Raw genomic sequence first — 24,959 nt, 5'->3', positions numbered from 1 at the left:
GAATTATGGGAAAATCTTTTCGATTTAAAGCCTCTTGAAATAACTCACTTTGTGTATATGTATTTTGTCAACGTGTCTCTTACACAACATCACAATGAAACATGAAGTAAAAACAGTTTCTGAAGAATTTATTTAGCTGCAGGTCAAACAGTTTCAAACATTCCATGCCTCTGTTTTAATGTTCAACATGTCAAAGAGATCACTGATAAAAAAAAAGAAGTTGACAGTAAAACAATCATACAAAACGCCTTTTTCTAGTTATGCCAAATGACACAATTTGCTGGAGAAAAAAAAACAACATAGCACTTGGTGGTCTGGTATTTACTCAGTGCAGGGCAAAGTGTGTTTTATAGGTTTTCTAATGGAAGAGCAACAAATTCGAAATGTTTTTCCAACTATTCAAATCAAGTTCACATTCTCTCTAGATACGACAAATAATAGACCGGATCAAATGAAGGTGAGCCTGCTGGGACCAGTGGAACTGATCTCGTGGAATTCCTTGAGGACAGCTACCTCTATTACTCTGCACAGAAAATACATAAAACTAACACACTCCTGTTGTTCAAACAGCCCCACAGAATATGTCCCCTGACACCCTCTCAAGTCTCAGAGGAGTCCCTCCATCTCCCTCATGAAGGCTTCATACACCTGGTCCTTCGTCTTCATGTTGGGGTGAGACACCGCACCCATCTGGGACGGGTGGACGTAGCCCATTGCAGCAGCTGTTGCCTGCTGTTTCTCCCCCCGGGCCATTCCCATGCCGTCATCTCCCCTCCGTCCTCCAGCACCACCCCCTCCTCTCTCCATAGGCCCAGGTGCAGCCCCTGGCATCGCTCCACCCTTGTCTCTACGCACCCTCAGCGCCGTGGGCACAAAGCGGGTGACCTCCGTTTTCGGATTGATAATCTGGGGTTTGGCAGAGATGGTGGCCCCCCCGGAGCCGGCGCCCGCTACCATGTTGCCTCCTGCGGCTGCAACAGAGGTGATGCTGGCTCGTTTTTCGATGGTGGCCGTGTGATGGTGGCCGGGGGGGTTGTTGCCAGGGTTTCCGCCTGCGGCAGCGGCAGCGGTCCCCGGGGGAGGGGGCATCTGCATGACACCCGGCCGCATGGGCATGGCAGGGGGTGGCATGTTGCTCTGTGTACCGTCCGGGCCGGGTCCTGAGCCTTTTTGCCGTGGAACAATGTTGGGAGGAGCACTGAGCACATTGGAGTTGAGAAGTGGAGGGTAGAGGGAGAGCGGGGGGGCGAGTGGACGTGGGGGCCCTCCTGCTCTTGGGGGAGGAGGTGGGATGCCTGTAAGGAGAAGGGAGACAGATTTCAATTTGATGTAAGACTTTCCTTTTCATTGCGCCATAAAGTTGGAACCTTTTCCATAAGGTAATACATATAGAACGCTTCCATATATTTATTGACATATAGAAGTAACATATTTTACTGCTTTTGTTCAAGGTTCATTGCAGCTCAGCAGCAAAAGCATTTAAAATAAATATATGCATTTTCCAGCAATGTTGCATGACAATGTTGTAATGTTTCCACAGTTCATTCATGCATTTACATAAATATATATGTCTTCACACACTGTATGTACACCATATGCCTACCTGGTGGTGCTGGGGGTGGTAGTCTGGGAGGGGGTCCACGTGGTGGGGGGCCTGGCGGCAGGCCAGGAGGGGGGCCGGGTGGAGGTCCAGGAGGTCGACCTGGTGGAGGTCCAGGAGGTAGAAGACGAGGCATTGGACCCCTCAAGCCTCCAGGCATACCAGGAGGCCTCAAGAAGGGAGGCGCACCTTAAGATAACAGAAAGCATTAAATAAATACTGAATATGGATAATGAGTATAACCAGCATATCGTTAAAAAAGGTTCAGCATTTTATTACAGAATCCAGTTCAGACTTAAAATAAAGTATTAATATTGTGTCTAACCTGGTGGTGGGCCGGGAGGGGGGCCGGAGGGCGGACCAGGAGGCCTCATCGGAGGAGCTGGTGGGGGACCCAGTGGTGGCGGCCCAGTCATTGGTGGACCTTGCAAGTGTGGGGGCCCTTGCTGTCCCACTGGCCCAGCAGGAGGGGGCATACGCTGATTGGCCATGAGGTGGGACTGGTTGTCCCCTGGAGGTCCCCTGTCCTCAATGTCTGAGCTGTCTGATTCGTCTGTGTATTCCTCCTCTACCTCCTCTTCTTCCTCATCTTCAGGTACTGACTGACCTGAAGAAATAGAAATAGCACCGCACCACATTATCAGAAATAGAAAGCAGATTTATGATCTCAGTAAGTACCCAGAAGTGTCATTATTCAACTATTATACCTGCCATCCTTAACATCATGGCCTGCAGGGGGGTGATGGCTTTGGTCTTCTTCACCAGACGCTTTTTCTTCTTCTTTCCGTCACGGGCCAACTCTGGGGGCATTTCTGCGAAACGTACACTGCGACCTAAAGTATTTGTACATAGAAGAACATATTAGTTTAAGAAGATAATTTCTAATCAGTATAACATTTCAGGATATGAAAGCAGGTCATGAATTGTACCAACAAAGTGAGGAAAAGAAACCGCCAGCACAAAATAAAGGCACAGTTTCAAGTTGACAACTTCCAAACATATGCAGAAGAACTTCTGAGACACTCACTGGGATGCCTTTCATTTCTGTCTCGATCCTCGTCCCTTTCTCTCTCATCATCCTGCCTGTCCACACTCATCCTCTGGTCCCCATCACCGGCTTCGATTCGCTCGTCTTCACTGTCCTCTTCAGAGTCACTGTCGTCATCGTCCCCATCCTCCCGATCTCTGTCGCTGTCACTGCCACTATCCCGATCTCTTCCCAAGTCCATCAGCTCCTTTTCTAAACCAGGAATGGAAGGTTCTGTTTGGGGGGGGGGGGGGGGGGGAAGAGCAAAAGTTAGTCAAGAGCAATGTGTTGAAATATGAGCAGTAATTTCTTATCCTTATTGTTATTTGCAGTTTGTGTGTTACCCGTATCTGTGCCGTACGGCCGTCGAGATGGGATGCCGTACAGTGCCAGGACCTGCGGGGGTGGAGGCCCAGGTGGGGGGCCAGGGGGCTTCTTTCCTGGAGGTAATCGTGGGACACCAGGCACTGTTGCCGGCACTGGTCCCGTCGATGACGAGAGAGGACCTTTACTGAGAGATGCAGGGGAAGAATTACCTCAATGGCCCAGTTAATACACAGCTGTTTACCTGCAGAAAGCGTTTACATATACAGCCCATGGCCTACCCAAAAGTGGAGCCCTTCTTCAGTATGGAAGGAGGCTGAGCCCCTGGTAGTGGGATGTCCTGGATGTGGATATTGGAGGGGGCATGGGGCATATCTGGTAAAGGGATGCTGTCGACCTCCACTGACTCTGCGTTCTGAAAAACAGATGATACACACAGGTTAGAAAATAAAGTCAGCACAAAACCAAAGCAGTGTAAAGGTTCTACAATATTGTAAAACTCAATATACTGAGTTGGACACACGCTGTATGGGGCTTTACGCCTGCAACCACATTTTCATGTTTTTATATCTTAGCCCAACCAGCTATTATGGAAGTGGGCTAATTACATCCTCTCACATGTCGACATGAATCAATACAGATCCCTGACAGGCACAGCTACTGAAAAAAGATCCAAATACTTCCACACAAACAAACCTTGACTGAATCAAAGTAGAGAGCCAGCTGCCCACGTTTGGTCTCATAGTCCAACTCCAGCTTGCGCAGCTCATCGTAGGTTTCGGGATTCTCTCTGTCGTACAGACGGACGATGCGTTCGAACGTCTCACGGAGCTTCTTCCTCTTGTCCCTCAACACCTTCTCATTGAGCAGCGGCTGCTGAACTGGGTTGAATTCTGTTGAAGGTGTTACAGGAAATCTTTATTATGTGTCAGATATTACTGCAAGTTACCTGTCAATTCTAGGCACTGATTTAAGATTCTTTTTTAAAATAAAAATGCAATTACTATGACTTGTATTTATACACTTTATACATATTTTTAAAATGTTTTTCCTATGCACAATTGCCAGGGGAACAGCAACATACTGATTCCGCCCTCTCACCCATCTCATCCAGCTTCTCCATATCCTTGATGATCTGTCTGGGGTCCTTCATCTTCAGCACAGCAGCTCTCACCATCATTCTCTGCTTCTTGTTCTAACAGGAGCATTACGAAATAAAGCAGCAAGTTAACAACACAGTAACGTGACTGTTTTAATTAAGAAAATTACATTTAAAGGAGAATAGTATGTTTGTACCTTTTTCAACTCCCGTTTCCTGGCCTCCTTTCCTGCGAGGGAGGCAGAGGACAAGTGCACAATAGTTAATGTTCTGACGTCTTACAACAATAGATGAACAGTAATTATTACCACTTTCGCCAAGGAGGAACATGTTTTTCGTCTGTGTCGTTTGTCTGTCTGTCTGTCTGTCTGTCTGTCTGTTAGCAGGATTACGCCAAAACTAAAGTAAAAAACCCAATCGATTCAGGTGTGGAATCAGACCCGGGGGCAGATCCTTGAGTTTTTGTTCCACTCTCCTTTTACATATTTGTTGATTCATCAATCCATGGATCTTAATAAAAAAAAATGTGGTATGTTTGTGGGTCTGACATTTATCAGTTTGTGGTGCAGATCCAAGTTCTAGTGAATTTAAAAACTGGTTTCATAAGCGAGGTCTTGGGCGGAGGTATGTGCTCTGTGAGTGGTTCTTCATGTGTTGTCCAGCAGAACCAGCTCTGGGTTCTGGTCAGTACTTACTGGCCTGGTCGGTGGGATTCATAAACTTCCCACTCTTGGTGGAGGAGGTTGAACGTCGCCCCATTTTCGCGGTGCTTCTCCTTCACCCTGCAGAATATGAAAAAATCCACATTACAGTTAGGCACATGTTTAACTTCATATCTGCATTTCACAAACAATTAAAAGACACAAGAGCAGATAGTGTGAAAGCCAAGGAAGTACATTTGTTCCAGAGCACATTTAATTAACTCTTCCACAGATGATATTACCGCATTATGCTTGTAGGCTCGATCCTGGTATATATATAAAACCAATTTAGCCTCATTAAGGCTCCTGCACAACTCTGTGGTGTCACGGCTAGCTAGCCCCGGCTAACTGGCTAACACAAAGTTGATAATCAAACACTAGTGAAAGTTGGACTAGTTCTTTAAAGTGACTAACACACGTTAAAAAGCCAGAGAGGTGAGTGGGTCTGTCACAGATCAGTGGCTGAGCGGCTCGTGCAGTGAGTTAGCATGCACTTGTAGCTAGGCCCGCGTTAGCATCCACCGCTGCACAGAGGGCCAAAACGTGACTTTACCTTTTATTCACAGAAAACCCAGAAGAGCCCGCGGCCCCGCACGACACCCCCCCGGAGGAGCGAGGGTAGAGCGGAGGTGGCTATTTGAGCCCGGGGAGAGAAAACCAAAGCTTTCAGGACTGAATGATCACAGACGCTCCGCTAGCCGATCGCCATGTTTACTGCCGCGAGCCAGAGCGGAAGCGGATACACGTCATCAAAACAAAAAATCAAAAAAAAAAAAATCATTCTTTTTTTCAGTTTTACAATTACAAACAGTCATTGGTGTTTTGGATGTGTGTTGATTTCATATGTATTCACGAGTTATTTATTTAATTTTTTAAAAAAGTAAAAAAAAATAAATAATTAGGCTGTAAATTGTGCCCCTGGTGGCCACAGTGAGTAACTACAGCCACTGTGCATCAGTCAGACAGGAGCCATGAAGATAAGAAGAGAGGATGAGAAGAGCTGCCAGAAGTCAAGATATAGGAAATATAATAATGTGTTGCGCTATTATTTGTGTGAGGACGTCAGGTTGTCTGTTGTGGTGTCGGTGGCAGTGTGACGAGATGGAGACAAACACAACTGACACAGCAAAGTTTACAAGATCCAGTGGAAAAAGTATTAATATCACGAGTTATGTCGTCTACAAATACATTCTTTATATATTCTGTGTGTTATTTCTATCATACAAAACAACAGTGACTTTACTTTTATTAAGGCTCCTTGTGTCCTTCATAAAATCCTCCTGCATAATATTATGTGCAACTTCATATTTTGATCAACAGATGTCGCCATTTTTATAGTCAGCTTGAATTTTGTGTGAGTTTTCACAATGTGAAGTTATCTCTGTGGTTTCACGTCTAAAAACATGTCTCCCCCTCATTTGCCTTGAACATTAGCCCAGTGTGGATTTTACAGACTAAGTCTACATGAGATTAAAAAGAAACTGCTTGAAAAAATAATACAAGATGAGCTATGACTCAAAGTTTTTATATTTGGTGTGTTTTAATAAATGATGAGAAGCAGCAGAAAGGGAAGGTCTGCAAGAAGCTTTTACACTTTTGCAGAGGCTCGAGATGCCACTGCAGTTAAAAGTATTTTTGAAAGAAAATAGCGAACATTTCCATGTTCCTCATTACCAGGAATCAAACAGGTAGGACTCTGTATACGGTAAATTGTGCAACAATTACTCCGACTGTTTATACGACTGCCTCACCCACGATTGAAATGGATTTGACGGCGCCTCAGTTATTATCATTTGCTCATGAAACCAGTTAAGCCACAAGTCTGAGAGAGTTTGGACGCAAGAACTTTTCCCCTCAGCTCTTTGCAAAGAGTCAAAAACAGAAGCAGTGGCAGCAAGTTGTCTTTTCTTTACTTGTATTTTATTGTCTTTTACAAAGGCACACATTGAGGAAAGACCTCGATCTGTTGCATTGACTCATATAATGAGAGAGAGAGAAATATTTTTAAAGATAAAACCTATATCTCCTGTCCCCCACCACCGCTCTCCACCTCACAACCAAACAGGCAAAGTATCGGTATCACAGATCAATGCATGTTTGTTGTACGTGCACAAGTTGAGGAAATGACTTTACTGAAACCATGAAAAAAAAGAACCTGCAGTAGCTTTATGTCAGAGAAATGCAAACCAGTTGTCTGTGTTTAAGAGGAGACACTTTATTTTTTTGTCTGGAGGGTTGTACTGTACAAGGATTTCATGTGTTTGTATTAAACAAGTCCATAGTCCATTCAAAACGCTTTGTTATAAATTAAGTCACAGTTTAATGTGATGCTCAGTGATGGTGCACTCATGCATCAGTGAAGCTGCAGCAGTCTGGGTGTGATCATGTGTAGCTTTGGGGGAGCAGCAGTGCTGTGTGGGGCGTGTAGGTGCCGATCTCTCCCCACGTGCCCACGTGGGAGTCGAGCCGGCTGCTGGGAACGTAGCTCGGCATCACCTCATCTTCGTCCTCTTCACCACTGGATGATGTCACAATGTCCTCCACTGAGCTGCTCTTTCCTGGGCTGTCCCCACTCACACGAGATGTCTCTTCTTCTGTGTTCCTCTTGTGGCAAAGCCTGCAGACCCTCAACTTCTTCTTGGGGTGGATGTGGCCAATCACCACCCGCGTACTGGAGCACGAGTGGCAGACCACGAAGCCACATTGTCTGCAGTGGTGTCGACGGTTCGTTGGAGTGAATTTGTTGAAGCAGCGCATGCACTTGTAGGCGGCCTTGTCCGGGATCCAAGAGACAGCGAAGGTGGAGCCAGGCTGGCAGCTGCCGCCCTGCAGCATTTTGGCACGGCACTCTTCAATGTGGTCCATCCAGGCCCGCTTGTCCTCGTATGAACTGGCCGACACAAAAAAGGACTTGGATGGTGTACGGATCAACCATTGGTTCGTCAAACGCACACTGTCCTCCATGTCCTCCAGCTGGAGGTCCTCTGAAATCACAATGAAGACAGCATATTGATAACAATGCAAAAAGGGATTTGTATACTGTGGCAACCCCTTGAGTTTGCACCGATAGAACATAACCGTTTCCCCCATCATTATGAATCACATTATGAATGCTCTCATTTTTTAAACTCACCTAGGGGGATGATCTTCACTTTTTTGTGCCAGCGGCCGTTCAGGATCATGCTGCCGTACACCAGGATGTCATTGAAGAGAAAGAAGGCCTTCATCTCAGTCCTCCGCTGGCCCTGCTTCATCAGGTGGCCCTGTCCCACCAGAACCCGATCCGGTTTGTACAGGGGCCTCCCCGAGGGACCAAACGAACTCTCCAAGGCTTGGATACGCTCACGGTTCTCGCTCATGAATGTTACCTTGTCCATTGTGTTGGATTGAATAAAGTGCACAGAGCAGCAGGGGGGGGATTTATATAACCATGTTGCTGGTGACGCAGCGGGGAAATTCCGAGGTTCGAGGTCAAAGACAAACTTGTCAAACCAGAAATAAAAGAGAAGTGCCGGGGCGACAACAAAATTCAGATCTTGATTTGCATATGTAGAAAGAAACAGTCTGGAAATACAAAACAACACAACAGCAGGGATAGAACACAACGGAAGTAGATTTACAGATGTGAAGAGCTTTATCTTCAAATCTGTATTTACAGTTTATTTAATTTTATGCTTAAATTATTGTGTAATTTTGATTCCAATCAGTTTATTTGATGGATGATTATTACTTGTTACGTGTAAATAAATGTTTTTATCATTGCATGGCATGTTCAATATGAAATAAAATCTGTAAAATGATATAAAATACGCCTTTGGAAATTGAACTCACAAACTGTTTTGCTCCTTTGCTTTTGAGCACAAAAGTTTGCATCTGAGCAGTTGTGAAAAATGTGATATTTGCAGTTGATATAAGCCTGAAAATAATATAATAATGTAAAAAAAACGTGTCTCTTCTAACTCAATACAAAACAGAAGGAGTGATGACTTCACAGGAGGAGATGTTTTAATGTGAATCATTAGCTCAGTCCACAGTCGGCACTTGTTCATCAATAAGTTAATCACTGCAGAGATAAATGACACTAGTGCATGAACAGGAAGAAACTCCCTTTCATTTAATCACACACACTTCCTGGTAAACATTGGCTCAGAGCCCAGTTCACAGGAGAAAAGAGGGTTTGGTCGGCTCCATTCTTTCTGATGGGGAAATAAAGTTAGTCGATACAAACGGGAAATTTACCGAGAGAACTCCGGGCTTTCCAAACAACGTATTTTCAACCAGTCTCATTGAACCTTGGCCCAAATATCCCAAAACAAACGTTGGCCTTTCATGGCAAACATGCAGGGTTATCTGGTCATGAACCATCAGTGGCCTATGTGGTAAATGGTGAATATGGTCGGAAAAGCCACCTTTGGCACCTTTGGAGGAAGACATGCAGCAAAGGGTCGGTTGGAATCGAACCTGCGGCCACTGCAGCGGGCTCAAGCCTTGTGCCCACTGGCTCACCTGGCACAGGGGTGCATCATAAAGGGCTCATTGTAATGAAAACAGAATCGGGTGCTTTTATACAAATGAAACACTACTATGAACATTATATTTAGTTTCTATCGATCCCCTTAAATCCAGCGTACTGGCCCTTTAATGAAACTGTAATAGTGGAGAAAGAAATGTGTGACAGAGTTTGAGTTGGAGACTTGTCGGACCAGATGCTTCAGAAACACAACACCACGATGACACAGAGCCACGATCCGCTGCAACACAACAAACGTGTCGTCTGCCGATGCGTCTGTCGGGGCTGCACCGTGGACAGAGGACGACTTCCCACGAACTTTTGTGTTCACAGACTCCAGGTGCTTTCCCTCGCGTGATGAATTCAACCTGACAAAGTTGCCTCATCGTGAAAAACCTTCAGCGTGATTACATGTAACTTTCCTGTGGGACCGAACGGAAAGTTTATCAGTGGCTCTCAAACTTTTTGTAAATGACACAAAACTCAAACCCACATCTGACAAGATTTGTGATTTTAGATGTTTCATGACAAGAAGTGTATGAAATCCAATGAATTCTGCCAGTTTGGTAATTATGCATAAAATTATAGTGATTCCCTTTAGTAACCCCCAAGGACTTTACTTTGAGAACCCTTGTGTTACATTAACAGAACAGATCCTTGTCCAGATAAATGAAATAATTAAATATCTGCATTTATGTGTGTGTATGGAGACGATCTGTATATGTCTAGTTTGTAGGTATGTTTGTTTTTTGTTATATGCATATGTTATTTAGATTATTATTCATATGCTTATTAGATCATCTGAATATATTTGTCCATTTCAACAGCAAAAGGTTTATGAATCATAAAAACATATTTCCTTTGTGAATTGTAATAATTTAACACATATTTGTTTGATTTGTTGTTTGCAGGTCAGAGAAATGTAAAAATTAAGTTTCATATTGAAAATGGAAGTAAAATGGTTCAGGATGATTCTCAGGAGACAAACCTCAAATCTGCATGTAACCTTCTTTGCTGTGACGTGCACATGTCCAACAGGGACATCTAGTGGTGGCTGCTCATAAATGTCCAGGTCACTCGTCCAGTGTCTCAGGTTTGTGTCTAATGAAAGATCTCACACAGCTTTTATTGATCTTTATTCAATTACATCACACTGCTCCACAGTCTGAACTGACGGAGACACTGAGGGGCAATGCAGGGTGGAAATAAACTCACATGCCGTCTCCATCTTTTAAATTTGTGATACTTCAAATTCACTTGTTTAAACTGCAAAGACAAAGTTAAGCTCAAAGGTGAGAATGCAAAGTGAAGAAGGGATGGTTCGGTTGGTTCTAATAGGGGATTGGTCCGTAGTAGGCGGTGTAGGCGGCGATGATTCCACTGATGTCCATCATGTCCTCACAAGCCAGGTTGGCCTCGCACACTTCTTTCAGGCTGCGAGGAGAGAAAATCGATTAGAACGTCACGAGTTAGATTAAAAACAACATGTTGTTAGACTCAGAGTCGAATACCTCTCCAGCTGGGTGAGTGTCAACTCCCCTGCAGCTCTCCTCTGCCTCACCACTGAGGACGCCTGCTCCTTCTCCACAAACAAGCCTGCACATCAGGCAGAAGCACAAGAATGAGGAAGAAAGAGAGAAAGAAAGAAGAATGGAAACACAGAGGGATCACTGCATCAGTCTGTGTCTGTTCAGAAAAACTAAAATCCATCTGGAAGAGACCAACTCAGCAGAAATCAAGAGCAGTTCAGTTCTGTTATCCATAAGATAAATGTATTAATATGAATGATGCTCCCTTTGAAAGAGCAAAATGTGTTTAAATGTATTTAACATATTAAAAAGACTAATTTAAAACTTAAATAAAATATCAAACAAACAAACTATCAAGGTTTCTTTAACATTTGATGTAAGTAGCAAAGCAGGCAGAAGATACTCGCACTAATAAATACAAATAAGAAGAAGACAACACCACAGAAAAGCAGTGATGATTCTGTCTTACACAAGAAATGATTTCATAAATTATTGTAGATTAAATATAGAAAATGGTTGAACTGGGATCTTACCGTCCTGAGCAGGGTAGTCACCAACAGGCTGTGCCGCTTCTGTTTAAAACATGAATATTCAAAATGATCGTTGATTTAATTATTAAAAAGTGAACCGTGTCACTTCTTTAAAGGTTTCCTTTCACTACAGTGAAGTCAATCAGATGTTTAAACCTGGCAGAGATCTTAAAGTTGAAATAATCTGATGTTTCTTTAGTATTTTTAAAGAACATGTGACTCTGTGCTGTGTGCGGCTCTTACCTGTGGCCACAGCCAGGGAGCAGAGAACGAGGACGAGCAGAGTCTTCATCTTCCACCTTCTCTTCTTCACTGAATCAAGCAGTAAACTAAGACCAGAGAACTTCTTCTTCTCTCTCCTTCTTCTTCGGACACATATATACATAGATTCACTCGGGGTTTATAGATGCGGCCCTCAGTGACATGGACACGTGATTGGTCAGGGAATCATGTGTCACACACCCACACAGACGCAGAAATACACACCTCCACAAAAACATAATGTTTTATAAATATATATATACGTTTCACAAAAGTTAATGAACACACACACACACACACACACACACACACACACACACACACACACACACACACACACACACACACACACCTACACTAACTACTTAGTCTGATCCTAACCCTTACCCTAATCTTAAACTGATTTTAACCCTAATCTTAACCTGACTTTAACCCTAATCTTAACCTGATTTTAACCCTAATCTTAAACTGATTTTAACCCTAATCTTAACCTGATTTTAACCCTAATCTTAACCTGATTTTAACCCTAATCTTAAACTGATTTTAACCCTAATCTTAACCTGATTTTAACCCTAATCTTAAACTGATTTTAACTCTAATCTAAACCTGACTTTAACCCTAATCTTAACCTGATTTTAACCCTAATCTTAACCTGATTTTAACCCTAATCTTAACCTGATTTTAACCCTAATCTTAACCTGATTTTAACCCTAATCTAAACCTGATTTTAACCCTAATCTTAACCTGATTTTAACCCTAATCTTAACCTGATTTTAACCCTAATCTTAACCTGATTTTAACCCTAATCTAAACCTGACTTTAACCCTAATCTTAACCTGATTTTAACCCTAATCTTAACCTGATTTTAACCCTAATCTAAACCTGACTTTAACCCTAATCTTAACCTGATTTTAACCCTAATCTAAACCTGACTTTAACCCTAATCTTAACCTGATTTTAACCCTAATCTTAACCTGACTTTAACCCTAATCTTAACCTGATTTTAACCCTAATCCTAAACAGATTTTAACCCTAATCTAAACATGACTGTACCCTCATCTTAACCTGACTTTATCGTAATCCTTACCTGACTTTAACCATAACCTTAACCTCACACACACACACACACACACACACACACACACACACACACACACACACACACACACACACACACACACACACACACACACACACACACACACACACACACACACACACAATCCTGCTCAATGACAATAACAAGAAAGGGTTTCATGAATGCACCTCCAGCTGGCAGCCTGGAGAGGTCTCAGTTTCCCTGAGCGAACAACACACTCTCACATCTGCGTCCCCAAGTCGACGAGGCGGAGAAACCACCGCTCCACATTATGTGACATGATCTCAATCCAAGGGTTTTCTCTTTTATTACGAGCCGCAGAGATTTCCTGCGTAAAGGAGGCACATTTAGGAACAAACCCAGGGTGTTTGAAGATTTGCAGGAGGGTAATTGGAAATGTGGGGAGATATTTTTACCATAACAAGTGGCTGGTTTGCCAATGAAGCCTCAAACAGTGAGTGAGACGTCCAATTTGGATTAAGACACAATGTTCCACATGAAAAGTGTCTGAGCGTTTTTAAAACACGTAATTATTCAGTATTTTATTGACACAATCATCGTTAATGTTTGTGCTATAATGAGTTAGAGACGCGTCGTCGCCATATTCAACACATTACTGCAGCTACCAGTTTCTTTGAAGTCACATTATTTATAATGAATATGTCTTCTGTTGATTTTGCCGCTTTCTTGCTCGTCCTATTTAGACTCTGGGCTGTTTCACATGAGCTGTAATTTCACCGTCTGGGTCGATCTCGGTGCTTTGTCTCGTCCCAGCGAGAAACTTCAAGGATTCGACCTCGGGACGACTTTAATTACACACATCTGTGGCCAAAACAACCAACATGTGATATGACTTTTTAGGTCTGAGCCTTGCTGACATCTGCAGCGACCTGTCTTTGTTTCTGTGACGAGATCTGTACGAGACGTAGAAACCAGCGATGCTCATGTGCTTCCAGCAGTTTGTGTCCTTGTTCAACCCCACAACATGCGACAGGCTGCAAGTAACTGAACACACTTACTCTTGTACTGTGCTGCAGGAAAAGGTTTATACTTTAAATCAAACTTTCTATATTATGCTCCTAATACACACCCCACTACATTTAAGAGCATAATATTTGACCTTTGTTCTCCTCTAAACTTCTCATGTGGTTTCATTTCAACAACTGTCAAAACTGTAACTATATTAACTAATTATAAATTATTATTCTTCCTCAAATTTATGCACGAGAACTTAGAATATTTGTCATTCTTCTCACATGAATCATCTCCTGCTCCTCAGATGTATCTCGTAACCTCCGTCCCTTAAGCTGTGAACCACTGGACTGAATCTGCTACCTAACTGTAAATAGGAGTTAAAATTAGCTTCAGCGGGCAAAACTTTAATTTACATTTACATCAGAATTAACGATCTAATAAAAATCATATTTGATATATCACTCAGGTGACAAAGTAGGACTTTGAACTCTTTCTTCCACCATCACCTCAACTTTCCACCAGCTACAACTACAAAATGCTGCTTGTGCATTGATGCATTAGTGTTTTTCCTTAAAAACAAGGAGTTAACTGTTTGATATTTCTAGTATAATTTGCTGAAAACTTTTTATGGGGGGGAGAACAAGCATTAAAGTGTTGCTAAACCAATTTACTACATATCAATTTTCTGTGAAGTCCAATCTTAAGTAATGTTCCAGGCCGCTCTCACATTCCATTCTGTTGATCTCCTTTTGGAAAACAAGTAGGAAAAATACTTTTGTGTAATATCTACACCCCCCCCCCCCCCCCTCGTCTCTTACGGAGATTATCCATCTCGTCTGAGGAGCCACAGACGACGGACTGACACTATCATTGTCAACATCTGCCACTCATTTCAAAAACTGGCACCAAAACCAGAATGTTCTCACAGAACTTTGTGGCGAAGAACTTGCACAAACAGGATTTAGAGAAAAACCCAGTGAAGGGGATTTTATTTCATGTATTTATTTCCAAAGCAGTGGGAATAATCACTGACAGCAGTGCTGGCCTGGATAAGTAGGCAGATAACGTAAGAAAAGGTTAGTGGAAAGTGAGCAAAACACTTCGAGCAAATCATCACGCAAAGCACATAAATGCTGGGAAGGTGTGATAATAAGGGATTAAAGTTATCCTGAGATTACACAAGAGATGGGCCATGAATTTCTACACGGGTATAATGACGGGTTGTCATGAGACGGATACCTCAGTGTTTAGAAAATGTGTTTTTTACTCCACATCCAGACGAGGCCGCACACACTACACACAGTATATAAAAGTAGTGATACATTGATTTCTGGATGACGATGTTGACGATGCTGCACTTGTCAGACCGACACTTGGAGTTTAGTATCGACGGGTGGCAGCCGGTCTCTGGGGCTGAGTCCTGGAGGCGAAGTACCTCTGGTAGGCCTGCTGGGAGCCGTGGCGATAGGCGTAGTAGCGGCAGGGAGAGTAGTCCTCGCAGGTCTCTGCACGCTGCTCCGCCGGAGACTTGTACTTCCTGGACAGGGAGGAGGGGAGGGTGGAGGTGTCAGATGTCACCAATGAAACAGACAGTGGCTTGTGTTTTGTTTAATATCACAAACTTAAATCGGTCGAGCATTAATCTCCAGCTTCAGGCTCCCTGTGTTTGTTTTCAAGCATGTGGGAATGTTTAATGCTCTAATTAGGCTTTGTCTCAATGGTTCAATCCTGTGGCTTCTCTCGCCTGCTGCAGTGTGGTTTTCCATTGGCATTAGATACAGGAAGTGATTTGCGCTCCGTGTGCATGTCTGTGGTCGTGTGTGTTTTACCTCATGCGGTTGTAATTGTTGAGGCCGTGCCCTCGGGGCTGGTTGTACACGTTGCCCCCCTGCGATGAGATGAAGGAGTTGGCTCGGCTCGGAGGCACAAACAAATCTGGAACCGCAAAAAACTTTACTAGACAGTTATCCCTCGTTGAATTGTGTCAGGCGTGGAGTGGAGGACGGGGGTGTGTGTTAGCAAAGGGTGAAGTGAGGATTAAACACATCAAACTGTGGAGCAGGCTGAGTCAGGTGTGTTAGAAGTGCATGCATGTTTTTCCGTGAACGAGAGACAACATTTAATCACCTTCAATGGACTCTGTGCTTTCATGAGACTCTATGGGAAAAACATGGAATCGGGTTAAGCATAAAAATGATGAATCACTGTCCAACTCGGACGTATTAGAGGTTATAAATGAGCGAGGGCCGGGTGAGGATGTCAGGGGGGGGGGCGGATCTGTACCGTAGCAGAGGCACACAGACGCCACTGCACAGAGCGCCAGAAACTGAAGGAGGCTCCTCATCCTGGGGCTTGTTTGTCCGCCTGTCTGCTGGAGGAGAGAGGAGGTGTTTCAGTGAGACCTGTCAGCACCAAAAACAAGCGTCAGATTTGGGCAAAGAGGGAGAAATACGAGTTCAAAGGAACTAGAGGGGGGGGGGGGCTCAGACGCCTCAGAACCTGTGGGCAAACAACCACAAGCAGAGATAGATGTCGGCTGGAAGTCTCTATATCTGTGCTTGTGGTTCTGTGCATGCAGCCGGAGACACACTCTCCTGTATGTATGTATATATACATGTACGTGTTTCATCTGAATTCATCTGTGTGACAAACCTAAAGATTAAGATCACGAGAGATGAGACTGAAAACAAGCTTTGTGTGTTTTCTTCACACACACACACACACACACACACACACTCAGCAGCTGGAAGAAGAAGAAGTTGTGGCTGAGAATCGTTGTGTCGCTGCCAACTAATCCAAACGCACTTATGTCTAATGCAGGGAGATTGAGTGTAATTACGAAGAAGCAGGTCTGATCTACACATACGCCCTCGCACTGCACATGCACACATTTGCACATGTATGACTTTGGGTAAGGTGTGCGACACCTGTACAAACAGCCAACGCCAGATGTTTCAAACACACACAGACACACACAAACACACACGCAGTATTCACATGCCTGCAGTGCATGAAAGCTTTCATCCCCATCTTCTGTTTGTGGGATTTGGACGAGACTCCGTTTCAGCGCACCTCCTTTTTTTCTCACCATCAATAGCTGCATTCATGACACATATATATAAGCACACGCACACAAATCCGTGACACACACACTCACACACACACACAACATCTACATCAGGGCCCTCAGGCGTATCTTGGCTTCATGTGGAACCAGTGGGCACAGACATAGCAAAGTCTGGGGCCCGAGGTTCAGAGAGAAACGGCCAAAGACTGACACAGCTGTATAAGTGTGTGTGTGTGTGTGTGTGTGTGTGTGTGTGTGTGTGTGTGTGTGTGTGTGTGTGTGTGTGTGTGTGAGAGGTGCTGACAACAGCGTCTCCAGAGTTTTACACCATCAGAGTCTTTGGGGTCCTGGTGGGTTTCCTCCCTCCAGACAGAATGTGCACTGGAAAAAAGTCACTGGAATGATGCTGGTGCACGGAGCCAAGCCGAGGCTCCACACTCTTCACAGAACTCTAACAGGCCCACACTACTGGATGAAGCATTCCACCAAAAAAAACATTTTCAACATGCATCTGAGAAACCTCATAGAGAAAATGAGCAGCGACAGCAGAAACTTGTTCAGTGGCTGTAAACTTCTTCTTCTTCTTCTGCCTCTCACCTGCCGCTGACTGGAAAAAGCCGATTTGCTTTCATGCACTTACCGTGACAAGATAATTATGAAAGTCTTGGAAATATCTCTCCCGGGGAATATTTTCTAATTCCTGGGAGCAGGGCTTTTATACTCACCTCATTTCCCCCCACCCCTTCATTTTCTAACCCACCGACTCCCTCCCCCCACCTCCCCTTTAGCCCTCGCCCTCTCTCCTCCCCTCTCCTTCTATCAGCCCTCTCTTCTCCAACACTTAATCGTAACCGTGGGCATTAGCTCACTCTCTCACTCTCTCACTCTCTCCCTCTCTCCCTCTCTCTCTCTCTCTCTGCGCCTTGTTAAGACTAAAATCTATGTTTTCCTTTGAATATTGTTAAGACTAAAATCTATGTTCTTCTTTGAATATGTGTCTGTGAAGATGGCAATGAAAATGAACTAAACAAGTGCAGTATGTTGGACAGGGGTGGGGGCAGGGGCAGTTTGGGCTGAATCTGAATAGGTGGGAAAATGTGTGGCCTTCACATAGTGACTGATAGTAGCCGTTGCTGGCTGGTTTTAATCTTGAAGTTGATTGTTGTGTGTGGGTGTGTGTGTCACATCGCAGTTCAGTCTTGCACCTGTCTGATAATGCCTGTCTGAGAAGACTGTACATCTGTGGCAGACAATAAACTGTACTTTAACTTGTTCTAATACCTAACTTACAATATTACAGCATAAACTCCATTAGCTTTATTCCAAAAATCACACATAGATGAATGCACTGTTTTCTTAAAAAATACTGACATACCCTTAGAAAGAATTCAAGCAGCGGCCACTAGGGTCTGAAGGACAGATAGGAACATGTGCATGCCATACTGAAAGCTCACAAGCTGTCAGCCGATTCAAGGCTTGTTTTAAAACACCAAACCAAACACTGTCAGAATGTGAAGATTTGACCCAGCGACTGTCAAAGGAGGGACGAAACTGGAGCGGCTTCTCATCATTGACAAATTCCAGTGCCTTGAGGCTGGGACCAGCCTGTGCACTAGCCACGTGACTCCCCCTCCTGCTGAAGTTCTACCTATTATTATAAATATTGCACCCACCGTCTGCTCGGGGCGACTCTTGACTTCCCTGGCGGTATTAGGCGGCTTGCGGGTTGTACGTTGAGTGCCCATAGCTATGTAGTAGCTGTTCATTGCTTCTAAATAAATACTTTTTTGAACCAGACCGACTCTACCATCTCTACCTAAGGAAAAAAGAACACGACAGCCTTCGCCAAAGAAGCCCGGCAGCGTAGGTGACGGGGGGGGGATAAACAAGCAGGGGGTGAGCGGAGGCCTGGCACAGGGACGTCTCACCTCATCGCAGGTACACGAGAATATTTGCTGCCGTTTGCCAGCATGGCAGCAAATATATGAGAAAAACATCCAGCACACAGACACAAGTGGGACGGAGCGTTTTCACCCCTGAACGTCTGAGAAACATGAAACACTACAACACTCGAACTGGTTATAAGCAGCTTATAAACATTTGATAGATGATTGTGGAGGAGGCTGATTCAACAGATAGTGAATATGACAAGAAAGTGAAACACAGTTTTTCTGATATATAAAAAGGTCTTTCAGGCCCTGACCTGCGTCTTTCAGGGTGAAAATCATAGACTGTACATAAAGATGTAGTGTCTCCATCACCACCTGGTGGCTGGCTGCAGTATAGGTCATAACCCCTGCCATGTTAATGGTTGGGACATGGACCAAACTAGAAAGTCAATTGTAGGTAGTTCTTTACACGCTGATGTCATTTTTCCGTCAAATTTGGTTTTAATTCGTTATTTGATGCTATAGAAACGGGTGAAACATCATGATTGACAGCTGAGACTGACCCACGATTGGTCGAGCTGGTGTATTTACGACCTCAAAAACAAAACTCCATCTCCTGATCACGGCTGTGCAGACTCTGACTCCAAATGTGCACGATGGCAGCGTTCAAATCTGGAAGTGGAGACGTCGTCCACCTTTATTTACATTATTCTCTGCACTGTAAAACATCATGGAGGAATCTTTTAAAACATATTTATGGTCTGAAGTTATTTTAAAATGTCTTTTTCTGAAACACAAACAGAGATGAGTGGTTCTGACTTTGTTATCTCAGTTGATTGAAAGTCCTGCGGAGAGTTCACTCCTTACGTTCCTGAAAAGAAATATGATCAGCGTGTTAACAGATTTCCCAGCATGCATTGTTTGAGGAAGAATACAAGATAAGATCTGGTTTGAAGACATCGTGAAGCAGCGTGGGATCATGGGAGTTGTTGTGTCTTCAGCAGACTCAGACGCAAAACGTGATCACCGATGAGGTAACGTATTAAAGTTTGACTTACTGTACGTTTAGTCACGCTTACTCACGTTATGCGTTACATTAAAAACTCGCCAATTGGCCAGCAGAGTGTTTTTCCTTTTTCCTACGTCCTTGAAGCAGATGTTAAAAGACGACCAGTGAAAAACATCATTATTCAAAGTTCTGTTAACTCACAGTTTTTGATGCATCAGGGGAACTTGCATTATTAAGCTGCACCGACTTGAATCTGTAAATGTGAGCGTGACTGAGGTTAATCATTCGCTACACATGCTTCACTTCAGCAGACACATTAAAGAACATGCAGCCGCGAGACGGAGCAACAGCCATCTGGTGTCGTATATCTGAGCGTTACATAACGCCACATCACGTTTGGCTCCGCGAATAGCTGTGCGCGAGGGCAGACTTTCACCAACAGTAAACAAAACCTGAATAGCAGCACGGTGTATGGCAGCAGCCGGCGGAACTCAGACAGAAAGATAAACATTAAGACAGACATAGAGATGGAGATAAAACCCCCGTGGACAGATAGGAGGGAGGCCGGGGGGGGTGAGCTCAGGATCCAGAGGGAGAGAGATGGAGTCTGACGGAGACGAGACTGAGAAGAAAGCACATGTTGTTGCAGCCCTGGATGTTTTTGGCACACGGGGCTGCAGACATACTCAGTGATGTGGTTATATTAGGCCGTTGGCACATATCCACAGACGTGCACCAACACAAAGGAGGAAAGCAAAGATGCAAGAGAGGGGTCGGCTTCCTCCAGATTTGATTTACGAGTGGACAGCGTCATTTAAGCATTTGTACCTAAACTTAGACGCAGACGTGAGAGGTGGATGAGAGGAGGTGGAGACGGTGATTGAATGGAAAACTATAGTCAAATGCATAATGTTTTTAATCCCTCTGCTCCCAGTGCTCTTATTCTCTCGGTTTTTATTTATATCCTCTCTCTCTCTCTCTCTCTCTGCTCCTCTGTAAAGTCGTATTCCTGCTGCACCTCCGGTTCTTATTCTCACTCCTTCTCATGCAATTAACGTCCCGTGCTCCTGAGAAATGTTACGAATGCACCGCGGAGACGGTGCATTTAAAAATCAATCCTAAAGCAGACAGGGAACAAAGGTTGTGAGGCATAAAAGCATCTATGATCGTTTCTGCTTCTCTGTGATCAGTTGTAGCGCAATAACAAGGGTTTCGGATTAATTTGAGTTGAGCTGAGTGGAGCTTGATGACATTGAATCTTTTTCAAATCAGCCATGAAGTCCTGTAGGGAATCTAGCTAGCATCAGTAGGCTTCACAGGGAGGTACAACTAGATGTCATCTGCATAAGGAGTGAAATACCATGTCTGTAGGTGACGTCATCCAAGAGAAACAGATTCAGAGAAAACAGAATTGATCCTAGATTGGACCCCTGAGGCACACCATATTTAATATGGGAGGATGATATCTATCTATCTTTCTATCCGTCCATCCATCCATCTATCTATCTATCTATCTATCTATCTATCTATCTATCTATCTATCTATCTATCTATCTTTATATCTCTCTCTCTCTCTCTCTCTCTCTCTCTCTCTCTCTCTCTCTCTATATATATATATATATATATCTATCATCTACCCATCCATCCACCCCCTCTCTCTCTCTATCTACTGTATCTATCTGTCCATCTATCATCTAGTCATATATCTCTCAATCTCCATCTTTCACTCTCTCTCTATATCCATCCCTCTCTCTCGCTATCTCCCTCTCTCTCTCTCTCTCTCTCTCTCTCTCTCTCTCTCTCTCTCTCTCTCTCTCTCTCTCTCTCTCTCTCTCTCTGCTCCTCTGTAAAGTCGTATTCCTGCTGCACCTCCGGTTCTTATTCTCACTCCTTCTCATGCAATTAACGTCCCGTGCTCCTGAGAAATGTTACGAATGCACCGCGGAGACGTTTTGTTTCATAACCGTGTGGCAGATGAGTGATAAATGAGAAACAGGATGGGTCATGGTCGTGGCCTGCGGGAAGCATCTGGTTTGATTTGGTGATAGCGGCGACGAGGAGAACGTAGGAGGAAGAGACGGGAAGGAAAGAAAGAGCTTTGGGCGGGAGAAATCCAGGCTCAGGTAAAAAATTGCAGGAAAGAGCATAAATTTCATAACGAGGGCACAACCACAAATGTGTTAACTGTCCAAATAATGTCTGCAAAAACACGTATCTGACCAGTTTGGGCAGGATTGAGTTTCCCTGGGTGGTGGAGCAGGTGTACCTCAGGCGGCTCTGCGGACAAACTCAGTCCAACAACAACAACAACAACAGCCCAAAAAAAAGGAAAAGTTCAGCTTTAATTGGCGAGGTCAGATTTGTTTCCCCGGCTTATTTTCTAAACGGGTGAGTCACTGTAATATTCTATCTGAAAACAGTGGACGCGTTAAGGAGTGAGTGACTCAGAGGGAGCCGGTGAAAACATCGTGCGACCATGTAAGCTCATTCCTTGGCTCCGGCGGCCCGTGGGCTGGAGGAGGATCCGGCCAGACTGGATGAAGGACAGACATTACTCAGGACCCTGCTCCGAGCCTCTGATGCCTCTGTTGTCCTGCGGCTGTGAATTCTGCCGTGTGAACGCCAAGAAGACCTTGTGTAGATTTATGGGTTCTGGCGCGTTGGTTCTGAAGATCTTTTTGTTGTTGTTGTTGTTGCACTTGATGTTGAGATTCAAATCTGTGGATGTTTTTATTTTTCTTTTCAGTTGAAATGAAAAGTTTTCTGTCTTTTTTTACATGATCAGCAGAAAACCCTTGGATAAACAAGCACCACTTGTTTTATCAGGCTGAACCTCACCTCGCCTTCCTCCACGCCCGCCGCATATCTGGTTGCACTGATCAGAAATACGGAGAACAAAAGGTAATTCATGAAACTTCCAGGAAACCTGACGCACCGGGGAACTTATTTGAGAGATTGGGGGGAAAGAGTTACAGAGAATATAAAAGTCAGCCTGTTCAGTTTCAAAGTGACCTCTCTCCAACTTGGAGTTTCTCCCTCAGGAGCAGGTTTAAAAGTTTTGGGACATTTTCTTGCACTAGTTAGATGATTTGTTTGTTGTTTGATTGTACAGACTTTTTCGTCTGTACGATAAATATGAAGCTTGTTGTTTGGGACTGTTTGAAAATTCCTGAGGTGGGGAGAAGGGGCGGAGTTTCCTCTTGTATCATAAGTATTTTCTCCCAAAAAAACCCCCACCAAAAACAAATTTAAATTCACATTACCTGACAACCCCCCCACCCCCCCCCCCAGTCTGTAATGTATGAGCAGACCTTTATCTCAGTTTAGCCTAAACACTGAAAACAGCTGTTCCTGGACCTGAAATGGAAAAACTCCCAAACTCTCTGTCTCATATCTTTCTGATCTAATCTGTACCAAAACAATTCTCTGCTTCACGAGAGTTGTTCAGGACAAAGTGGAGAAGAACTCGCATCGACCCCGATCAGACACTTTTACCGATCATGACCACGAAGAAGAACTTCTACTGGGACGATCGCTGAAGGAACACGAGTCCTGCTGTTACATGAAGTGGTTCTGGATTAGTTAATCCCCCCTCAGTGTTTACACGAGTGACTCATTGAATTTATAAACCCTCATCATCCTCGTCTCCACTCCAGACCTGGCGCCAGGATGATGGGGGGGGGGGGGATTTAATCATGCAACACCCCCAGAAATAAAAAACACTCACATTGAAATAGAGGAGGCTGGAATCTCCTGATTTCAGGGGCAAGGCCATTTGGTCTTGATTGAAATAAACGGATTTGGCGTTTATTACCTTTCTGAATAAATGAGGAGGAAAGAAACAGGAATGTCATGAAATAATATTATTCAACTTTAGCAACTCTGTGTAGCAGGCTTTAAAACAACATCCACTTCTCCCTCATTCAAATTTTCAGAAACCGTAGATATGTAAATATTTTGTTTCATAAGTTAAAGGTACAATATTTAACTCCGATCGCTCAAATCTTCGCGACGGCACTGAGGCGCAAATCATGTCCACGGATGAGGTAACGTGTTAAAGCTTTATTCACGTTAAAGCAGCTTTCAGACCTGCACTGAACTCAGGATAATCTCCCGACATTCTCCGGAGCGTCTGAACGTGAGAACGCTAATCTCTGAGCGAGTGGGCGCGTTGATGACGCAAAGTGAATACAAATATCTCCGGATGAAAAAGATGCACGTAGAAGAGGCTGATGTTGAGGTTGGAGAGATCTTCATATCGTATCTCCAGTGGAGTGAAGTTTAAGGATTGAACTGCATGAACACGAGCCCCTCGTCTGTATTTCACACCTGAAGACTGAGCTCCACAGAGAAGCTGCTGCAGAGTCTCACTTCTCTCCCTCCTGCAGCCGACCCTGTTATTACACAGGGATCACATAAACACACATAATCCCAATTAGGAAATCGTTTGTCTCAATATGAGCGATCAAGTTGAATCTCGTTCATCATTTTGAGTTTAATCTCAGAGTTTGGTTCTAATCCTGCACGGTGCAGGATCTGGGCTTTGGGACGTGAGCTGTTCAATTTAAAGTCTAAGTGATTTAAGCATGTCTTCAGCGTGTTGATCGTCGGGTTCAATTGAGGAGACTTCCCTGTGTGCGTGTGCGTGTGTGTGTGTGTGTGTGTGTGTGTGTGCATGTTGCCGCTCAGTATAACCTGCTTCTATTTCTCACGAGAGCTTCATCCAACTCTATCGTTTCATGTTGTGTTTACTTTGGTGCCTCGAGCCAACTCCAACAAACTGTCCTGCAGAACATGTGACCAGCTCCCCCCCCCCCACCCACCCCTGACAGAAATCTCTCTCTCTCTCACACACACACACACACACACACACACACACACACACACACACACACACACACACACACACACACACACATCGGTTAACATTCACAAACACACAAACACAAACAAGCAGGCGCGGATCACGAGAGGCCAACGAGTTCAACAATATGAAGGAACAGCCGGAGCCAGCTCTTCCCTGTGAGATCGGCCGACCAGGAATTTGTCCCCCCCCGCCAGCATCCTCACATGATTGTTATGCTCGACCACAAACACGCTGCCGCTGCCACAATCTGCTCATCTATACATAACTATCTGCTCTGCACCTTCTCTCTTTGCATTCTTCTGTCTCTTTCCCCTCATGAAGTCCCTCATTCCTCTTTTCCCTCGTTTCTTATCATCAATCACTCTCCGTCCCTCCGTCCCTCCCTCCATCCCTCCATCCCTCCGTCCCTCCATCCCTCCATCCCTCTATCCCTCCGTCCCTCCCTCCATCCGTCCATTTGTTTGGTTTAACT

The 24,959-nt window shown here is 44.3% G+C and overlaps 3 protein-coding genes across 3 annotated transcripts; all 3 read right to left on the bottom strand.

Annotated features, from left to right (window-relative positions):
- Nucleotides 1-102: 102 nt before the first annotated feature.
- Nucleotides 103-5,479, bottom strand: LOC117766233 (WW domain-binding protein 11-like). The gene is made up of 12 exons (XM_034593088.1): nt 5,305-5,479; nt 4,746-4,832; nt 4,248-4,279; nt 4,053-4,146; nt 3,648-3,844; nt 3,233-3,366; nt 2,972-3,138; nt 2,628-2,861; nt 2,308-2,433; nt 1,926-2,207; nt 1,604-1,789; nt 103-1,295 (listed from the first exon to the last, which is right to left on the bottom strand). The coding sequence occupies exons 2-12, from the start codon at nt 4,807-4,809 to the stop codon at nt 607-609; spliced, it is 2,205 nt and encodes a 734-aa protein (XP_034448979.1). The 5' UTR covers nt 4,810-4,832; nt 5,305-5,479; the 3' UTR covers nt 103-606.
- Nucleotides 5,480-6,669: 1,190 nt separating this feature from the next.
- Nucleotides 6,670-8,162, bottom strand: LOC117766271 (pleckstrin homology domain-containing family F member 2-like). The gene is made up of 2 exons (XM_034593165.1): nt 7,885-8,162; nt 6,670-7,735 (listed from the first exon to the last, which is right to left on the bottom strand). The coding sequence occupies exons 1-2, from the start codon at nt 8,126-8,128 to the stop codon at nt 7,134-7,136; spliced, it is 846 nt and encodes a 281-aa protein (XP_034449056.1). The 5' UTR covers nt 8,129-8,162; the 3' UTR covers nt 6,670-7,133.
- A 2,360-nt stretch (nt 8,163-10,522) lies between these two features.
- Nucleotides 10,523-17,459, bottom strand: LOC117766102. The gene is made up of 9 exons (XM_034592808.1): nt 17,363-17,459; nt 15,939-16,023; nt 15,783-15,812; nt 15,485-15,590; nt 15,040-15,192; nt 11,564-11,712; nt 11,324-11,362; nt 10,773-10,857; nt 10,523-10,695 (listed from the first exon to the last, which is right to left on the bottom strand). The coding sequence occupies exons 2-9, from the start codon at nt 15,997-15,999 to the stop codon at nt 10,593-10,595; spliced, it is 726 nt and encodes a 241-aa protein (XP_034448699.1). The 5' UTR covers nt 16,000-16,023; nt 17,363-17,459; the 3' UTR covers nt 10,523-10,592.
- Nucleotides 17,460-24,959: the final 7,500 nt, after the last annotated feature.

This window comes from Hippoglossus hippoglossus, chromosome 8 (genome assembly GCF_009819705.1).
Source record: "Hippoglossus hippoglossus isolate fHipHip1 chromosome 8, fHipHip1.pri, whole genome shotgun sequence".
In the NCBI taxonomy this organism is placed as follows: domain Eukaryota; kingdom Metazoa; phylum Chordata; class Actinopteri; order Pleuronectiformes; family Pleuronectidae; genus Hippoglossus; species Hippoglossus hippoglossus.
The sequence above is the reverse complement of the archived record's forward strand: the minus strand, read 5'-3'. Positions and strand labels throughout refer to the sequence as shown.